The 7,774-nt window shown below is 48.4% G+C and overlaps 1 protein-coding gene and 1 non-coding gene across 2 annotated transcripts; both read left to right on the top strand.

The window, feature by feature from the left end:
- The first annotated feature begins 1,200 nt into the window (after nt 1-1,200).
- On the top strand, nt 1,201-2,505 carry LOC133921192 (protein PHOSPHATE-INDUCED 1 homolog). Its single transcript, XM_062365975.1, has one exon. It carries the CDS (start codon nt 1,364-1,366, stop codon nt 2,303-2,305), a length of 942 nt encoding a protein of 313 aa, XP_062221959.1. The 5' UTR covers nt 1,201-1,363; the 3' UTR covers nt 2,306-2,505.
- Nucleotides 2,506-3,324: 819 nt separating this feature from the next.
- On the top strand, nt 3,325-3,410 carry TRNAY-GUA (transfer RNA tyrosine (anticodon GUA)). The gene is given in 2 exon segments: nt 3,325-3,361; nt 3,375-3,410. It is a non-coding gene; the product is annotated as a tRNA-Tyr (tRNA).
- The last annotated feature ends 4,364 nt before the right edge of the window (nt 3,411-7,774 follow it).

Raw genomic sequence — 7,774 nt, 5'->3', positions numbered from 1 at the left:
TACGCTAGTGGTGGGCGCTCGAGCAATGAACGATGGCGTTTACGAGCGCGTGGTGATGAAGCCGTGGCGTGGGGCCTTGGCCGCAGCGCGACGCGACGCGACGCGCCTAGCCGCTTCACCACCAGCTGGCCGTGGCGGCAGGCCGAGCCGTACGCGGATCTCTAGTCGAGCCCACGCCGGGGAGCAGGAAAGCGCTGGGTGGCGACGACGTGCTCATACCAACGGTGACATGCCGACCCCATACCGTCGCTCTTTTTTGCCAACCGCCGTACGGAGGCGGGCCTCGTCGTAAATCCGATCCGATCCGATCACGCGAATGCGTTTCCCTCAAATGGCAAATCTGCGAGCTAGTGGGTTCAGCTAACCCCACAATGACCGTCTGTCAGCTCACAGCCTTTTGCATGCATGCATCCAAGATCAGTTATGTACGGTACGTAGATGATGCAGTTGGTGCCCGCTTAGAGCTGGGAGATCGAATCACCTTGTTTAGCATGCACATGGAGATTTGGGATCGACGGATTCCTGTGGCGCATCTTCCCGTGTGATTATGGGATCACGTATTCGCATGATCGATGGACTACCCACGACGCTCATTTTCCATGTCATCTCCGTGTCCAATTTCTTACTTCCTTTCGCCACCCCCATTCGTCATGGTCACTCACCCAGCACCGGCCAGGCTACGCGGATGAGGATTGAGGAATGGCCGAACCCTGATGCCACCGGCGAGGTTGTGAGTGGATCGTAGGAGCAGTAGCGTACTGGGCAGTGCGCACCAACCACCCGGGTACTGCTGCGCCTGCGCTGTTTACAGCCCTTGATGCTGGGAACCGGGACCATCATCCAGTGACTCCAACGTTCGAAACTGAGAGGTCCAGGATGATGGGCCCACCACCACTCCCAACGTTCGTAAAATTTCAAGCGCCTCGAGAAGCCAACCCGCTTTTGCCCACTCCCGCAGCAGTCCCCACTTTGCCCGTTCCCACCGCAATCCCCAACTTGACCCTGCCTGCAACATCACGGGCTGCAGTCTCCGAGGGAGCAGCTGCCGGGGCAAAACAGGGAAGTGCTCACTCCACGACAGCTGTGATCGAGCAGGGGGCACGCGAAGCCAGCTGCCAGTGACCGTTTCGGGCAGCCCGGCCAAGGACGCCTCTTTACTTTGCCCCAGAAAGCGCACTCCCCTCATACGTCACGCGCAGTGCCAGCCCTCCACTCTACTGTCTCGCTCAAGACGCTACACACTCCATTGCCTCCTCGTGCCGTCTATAAATCCCGCGCCTACTCCCACCGCAAAATCCGCAAGCAAGATTGCAAGAACCAGCTGAAATCACTCGACCAAGAACCAGTAGAACTTTTGGAGCCAATGGCTTCTTCCAGTGCATCTTTAGCAGTGACGCTGCTGGCGTTCGCGTTGATGTTCCAGACCTGCCTCGCGGCGAGGAGGCTCACAGCGCTCGTGCAGGAGCCGGCCATCACCATGAAGTACCACAAGGGCGCGCTCCTGTCGGGCCGCATCGCCGTCAACTTCATCTGGTACGGCAACTTCTCCGCGCCGCAGCGCGCAGTGATCACCGACTTCGTCTCGTCGCTGTCCGCGGCCCTGGCGGCGCCGCAGATGCAGCCGCAGCCGTCCGTCGCCACCTGGTTCAAGACGGCGCGGAAATACTACGCCAACTCCAAGGCGCGGTTCCCGGCCCTTCACCTGGGCTCCCACGTCCTTGACCAGTCTTACTCCCTCGGCAAGCGGCTCAAGGAGAGGGACCTCCTCAGGCTCGCCGCCCGCGGCGCGCCGAGCCATGCCATCAACGTGGTGCTCACGGCCGACGATGTCGCTGTGGATGGCTTCTGCATGAGCCGATGCGGCACGCACGGCGCGTCCCCGCGGTCCCGCTCTGGCCGATTCGCGTACGTGTGGGTCGGCAACCCGGCGTCGCAGTGCCCCGGCCAGTGCGCGTGGCCGTTCCACCAGCCTGTGTACGGCCCGCAGGCGCCGCCGCTCACGCCACCCAACGGCGACGTCGGGGTCGACGGCATGGTGATCTCCCTGGCGTCCATGATCGTCGGCACGGTCACCAACCCGTTCGGCAACGGCTTCTTCCAGGAGGGCTCCGCGGACGCGCCGCTGGAGGCCGCCACGGCGTGCGCCGGCGTGTACGGCAAGGGCGCGTATCCCGGCTACGCGGGGTCGCTGCTGGTGGACCAGGCCAGCGGGGCCAGCTACAATGCGAATGGGGCCCACGGGAGGAAGTACCTGGTCCCCGCGCTCGTGGACCCGGACACGTCGTCGTGCGCCACCTTGGGATAGATTTCGTAGAGCGTAACTGCTCCACACTGTGGAGAGTGTTGGTGGATTCTTTCATTTGTTCGATGAAAAACATATTAATTTCACTCGAATCTTGTTCGTATGCTGTGATTTTGCCAACAATTTGTACGGTTCACCGAAAAATGTCCCTGCATATTGGAAGTGGAACATGAATAAAAATGCGTGAACGCGTATGAGAGGAAGTCATGTGCTACTCTGCACTTGTGCGTGCAGATCGCATGTGTTCATAGGGATTTTTTTTAAGCCAGTACCAAGGGAAACTCAAACTGGATGCAGACAACATAAACAATGAGACCTGACCAGAAAAATAGTGGTTTCTGGGCCATGGAGAGAACTGGTAAATCCGCAAGCATGTTCCCTAAAGTCATGTGCCATCAAATCGCGAGATACCTTCTGATGCAGAGGAATTGAGGCAGCAGACGGATCATGAGGTATAAAATAGGAGTAGCTCTCCCTTCTTCATTTTTCTTCTTTCTTTTACATGCAAAAAAATTAAAGAGGGGGTGGGAGCCTCCTAAGTGGATTCACCTCTTGCAAGGGAGCCGATCCTCCTCTCTCTTTTTTCTTCTTTTACATTCTTCTCTATCTCTTTTACGCCCCCGAGGTGGACAGTAAAACCACTTGCAAAGTCAAAAAGAATCACGAATCGTGTAGGAACTCCGGAATCAGAATCACAAGTAGAGGAGACAAACGAGGCCGGGCGAAGCGGGAAAACGCGTACGCCGTATGGGCCGTAAGAGTCGCGTCGGGCCAGAATGTCAGCTCGCTTGATTCTAGAATGGCCCAGAATGTCGCTGCTCCAGTTGCCCACGAAGTCAGGAACCCTTCAACTCTATGCAGCATTTCGCAGGGTTTGTACATGCAGTATCGCAGTAATATTTTCAGGTGACTCATCAATCTTGGCAGCAAGTTCTGTTCAAATCACAGCGAATGATTTCCTTTGGCAGAGGCATAAGCAAATTTCCTGTAATAAAAATTATTTTTGAAAGCAAAACAAGAAACCGACCTTAGCTCAGTTGGTAGAGCGGAGGACTGTAGTCTGTGCAGATGAATCCTTAGGTCGCTGGTTCGAATCCGGCAGGTCGGAATTTATTTTGGTCTGTCACCCTGACGCTTTTGGTGTAGTCAAGTAATCTGTTTGTTTTTTGCGATTCATGAAGTTATAAGGTTAGGAAAAAGAAATCACCGTCAACTAAATTAATTACAAAATTATTATGTAAATTGTTAAGCCCCAAAAAGAAATCACCGCCATTTTTTGTTCAGTTTACCTTATGCCTAATTGTCCTGCTTATTTCTTAGTAACAATAGCAAGCTGACCTGTCCATACAATTCTGAAACTACATTTGGAAACCTAGTTTATATTATGTAGAACTCTCTGAGACCTATAACTGTTATTGTATCTTTTTTTTCTCTCCCTTTTGTGGTTTCCCTATGGCTCACGCACCGCACTAACTGCACCTTGTCTGATGGGAGCCCTATAACTACCACTACCACTAATCTAACCCTGATCTCCCAACCAGCTATCTACATGACCTACAAAACTGAATGCATGACACAAGAATAGATTCATGTTGCCACGTTAAATAAGATCACTGTCAAGAAAAGTGGCACGCAATTGGCGCTCTGAGCTTAAGGCACTGTTTGGATGCAAAGTATTTTCGGAGTTTTAGGAAAATACCACGGTTTCTGAAAAATACCATAGTAATGAAAACTTTTAGGTGTTTGGATAAAAAAAGCTGATGTTTTGTAAACCATACTATATCAAATACCATGGTATTTTTGGAGTTTTTAAAAATCCAATCACACCCACTTTATTTTAAAACCGAGCTTCACTGCTCCCTCTTTCACGTACAACGCTTTTGTGTGACATTCCCCTAATATGCATACATGCATGCATCATTCTACGCAGACACGCATACCTAGATTATACGGTATCATTTTCTTTTGTACATACTTTTTTATTGCATTTTTTGGTACCGTTCATGGTTCATTGTTATTATTTTTTATTGGAGGACCCTATGCACTTAAGCCGATATGAAACTTTTTTGCTGCAATATATATAGGTGCATACAGTTCTAGCATATCTATAATTTAACAATATTCGTGTAAGCTAACATGTAACATGATTGAGTATTATGATATGCATGCATATGTCTTTGATATATAAAAAAAAAGTGCAATATATATTGATTAGCCTACTTCTCCAAACAAAATACTGCAACTGCCAAAACATGTTGTAGTTTCACTGATACTATGAAAAACTGTGGTATTCGTATACTGTAGCATTTCACAGATGATATTTCAGAAACCGTAGTTTACAGATACTGTAGTCGGTAAATAATTCAACATCCAAATATACCCTAAGTGTAGCCTACGACATGATCAGTAGGAATACCACAACAGTACAAAGAGAGGGATACGTGAATAGAATTGCATAGGCATTTGCCGCTCAGTAGATGAATTAAGCAGACTCAATTGTCAAGAAGGTACGCAAGCTATTGTTGCTTTTGATTGAATCAAACTATGCTAAAATGATTATGTTATGAAACAAAGTTCCTGCTTACATAAGCATCTAGAAACGAGAAATTTGACGTCTAGAAACAAGATATTCGAATTGAGGGTAAGTCCTTGTGAAACTAAGTTTTATCAGCAAGAAACCTTGCGACAGGGCTTACTTGCATAATGTTAGGCACTTACAGTCAGAATTCATTGGTTAACCAGCTTCTTTTTCACGGAACTCTTGTTGATTCAATATTTGTTTGTATGGAAACAGGATTCACCTTATCAGCCTTTGATTAGTCCGGTTCGAGTGATCTCTTCATCGGCTCCGGTATTAGTTGAATACAGTATCGAAGTTAAGAACAACGACAATGACAGCAATTGTGAAGACTGTGAAAACATTGTTGTGTGTTTTCGGTATGCAACTTCGAATCCCTATCATAATGGTGAAGTGAAGCCTCGAATCTATGGGCCATTTGGCCCAGTACACATGCAGTTCATGCATATCGGTATTGCGAGTTTTTTTAATTAGTATATTTTCTAACATTAATATTTAAATAAATATATTTTTAATAGAAATAATTATAAAAATAAACATCTACCGTTTTCTCGTATGACGGTTAGGGCTCTTACCGCTCTCTGGGGTAACGTGGCACAGCGTGAACAGTGTTTCGTCAAAATAAAATATTACTGCGAACAGTGTTTTTGACAAAACACTGTTCTTTCAGGCTTAAATATTAATGTTAGAAAATATATAAATAAAAAACTCTCAGTATTGCTGTGGAGGCAACCATTGATGTTAAGATCAAATGGGCTGCAAAAGGTTATAGTCTGAAGGCGGTGACTACGTTTACAAGTGGACATCCTAACGGGATTTTGCTATATGCTAAGCCCGCTTCTTCTCTTGTTACATCAAACGATTGTACATCTACATGGGTGGCTGTGGCATCATCTGTGGTTGCCTTGGAGTTGGGTGGTGAGCTGAAGCTAGCAGTTGTCCAGTTGATGTTTATGTTGCAGATAATCCTGCACGTGAATGTCTTGGGCACAAGCATAACAGAGAAGTAAAGCAGGCTGTGCATACTCAGGAGCTTTCTTTCACTGCTCGGAAGTACAGAAGCAGCAAAGGAGCAATTGTTATGAGAGGGAAGTTAGAATTAGTGGCCAAGATCACATGGTCCACTATGGGTGAGTAGGTTAGGTTTCAGTCTTGACCCTTCTTGTACTCTCGCCCGTCATGTCGTTCGTGAGGTCTTAAGTTAACAAGATTGTCAATCACTCTTGGCCGTTGCCATCTTTTTTCGTCTAATTGCTCTCGTGCCACTTGGAAAAATATGGTCACTGTATCCTTTACAATTTATCAGTTTTATTAGTGCAATTATTCTTGAGTCTTGGCGGCCCTTTCGAATAGCTTCGATTTCGTAGGAAATCTGTAAGATTTCTCGAAAATATTCACTCACTGGATATGGAGTTTATGTGAAGCTGCTCTTAGAGTCGTGGAGTTTGCTCACCAGAGACGCTGTCCTACATGGCTGATGCCTGATGGCGCCGGTCACACGGGAAGACACCGCCAGAGCGGCGCCCTGAATGTGGTCTGCCGTCGCCGTGCTTCAGGCCCAGGGCGACCGCCGCGGCTAGTCCGATCGATGCATGCATGCAGTTAAAAACACCACAACTTACAGTATCCTTGTATCTGTACAACCAGCGGAGTTTCAGTGCCAGTACGTAATCTGAACTGTAGTCTGTAGCGTTGCATCTGTACAATCAGTGGAGTTTCAGTGCCAGTACGTAATCTGAACTGTAGTCTGTAGCCACCAGACAGGTTAACACTGAACAACTTCAGACATACTCCATTGAGAGCTGATAAGGACAAGATGGCCAAAATAATCAGTCATGTTATTTCACTTTCAAGTATTCTGTCAGTTCACCGCGCAACAAGCTCGTGCTACCTTGTGACATGTAGGTCCCACTTCCATCACCTTTTAGATAGTTTATTACTGTTACTTTGCATAACAACCGCACAGCCTTGTCCCTTGAAAAAGTCTGTGAACCATCTTTTACTCGTCCAGGTGATGGCTTCCGTGCCGATCTGTCTCCCTCCCTGTAGCGCTGCTAGTTCCTTGCCGCGTGATTGCACAGGCTTAACAGAGCACTGGCTTGTCTCATCTGGAAACCAAGATGGCAGCTCCAACCGGATTCCCTTTCCCTTCCCTCTGCAATCTGCATGCATGTGAGCTGACGGTCTCGCCTCCGGTTGCTTAGGGGATTCGCTCACTGCAACACCCCAAAACGCAACAGTTATTTCTAATGGCGTTTTTGCCCCATCCTGTACGCCTCTCCCTGTGCTCCTTCGGTTCTTGCCACCATAGCAGAAACTGTCAAAGAAACATGACGCGTTTCTCACAGGCTTGCTAAACGAAGCAAAGCAACAAAGCTATTACAGTTGTAGTAGCAGCACTATAGCAGTAGTTAGGCTTCTGCTTTCTTTCCTCACTGTTCTTGTGGGGCACTACTCACTGCTTGGCTCGACTTGCAGCAAGTTCAGAAATGCTAGCCTTTTCAAGCTACCTTCAGAAAGCAGAATCTGTAACTCTGTTCAGGCCTAAGTTTGTCAAAGAAGCAACTGAAGCTCGATGACGACTTCTCTCTTCAGAGCTTGAGCTTTTGGAAAACTGGAACCAGAGTAGGGAAGCTGAGAAGGGTGTGAAGTGAACGGTGGCAATGCAAGCAAGACCAGACCTCACCTCACACACCATGTCAATGCATGCATGTGGCGATCGATCCCCGGTGCTTGCTGCCTTTCTGAGACCCTGTGGCCCCTTTCGGTTGGCGAGTAGTTGAATGCACATTTATTCTCCTCGCCACTGCAGAGGCATTCAGCGAGTGTCCCAGGCTTGGACCCAAGCGGCAGCATGCATGAGAAGGATAGCTGGGGAGAGAGGGGAAGAGGAA

Source organism: Phragmites australis, chromosome 6 (genome assembly GCF_958298935.1).
Source record: "Phragmites australis chromosome 6, lpPhrAust1.1, whole genome shotgun sequence".
Classification (NCBI taxonomy): Eukaryota; Viridiplantae; Streptophyta; class Magnoliopsida; order Poales; family Poaceae; genus Phragmites; species Phragmites australis.
This window is presented reverse-complemented; position numbering and strand designations above follow the sequence as displayed.

Excerpts from the sequence above, each read along its gene's own strand:
- LOC133921192 (XM_062365975.1), top strand. The coding sequence starts at position 1,364 with ATGGCTTCTTCCAGTGCATCTTTAGCAGTGACGCTGCTGGCGTTCGCG.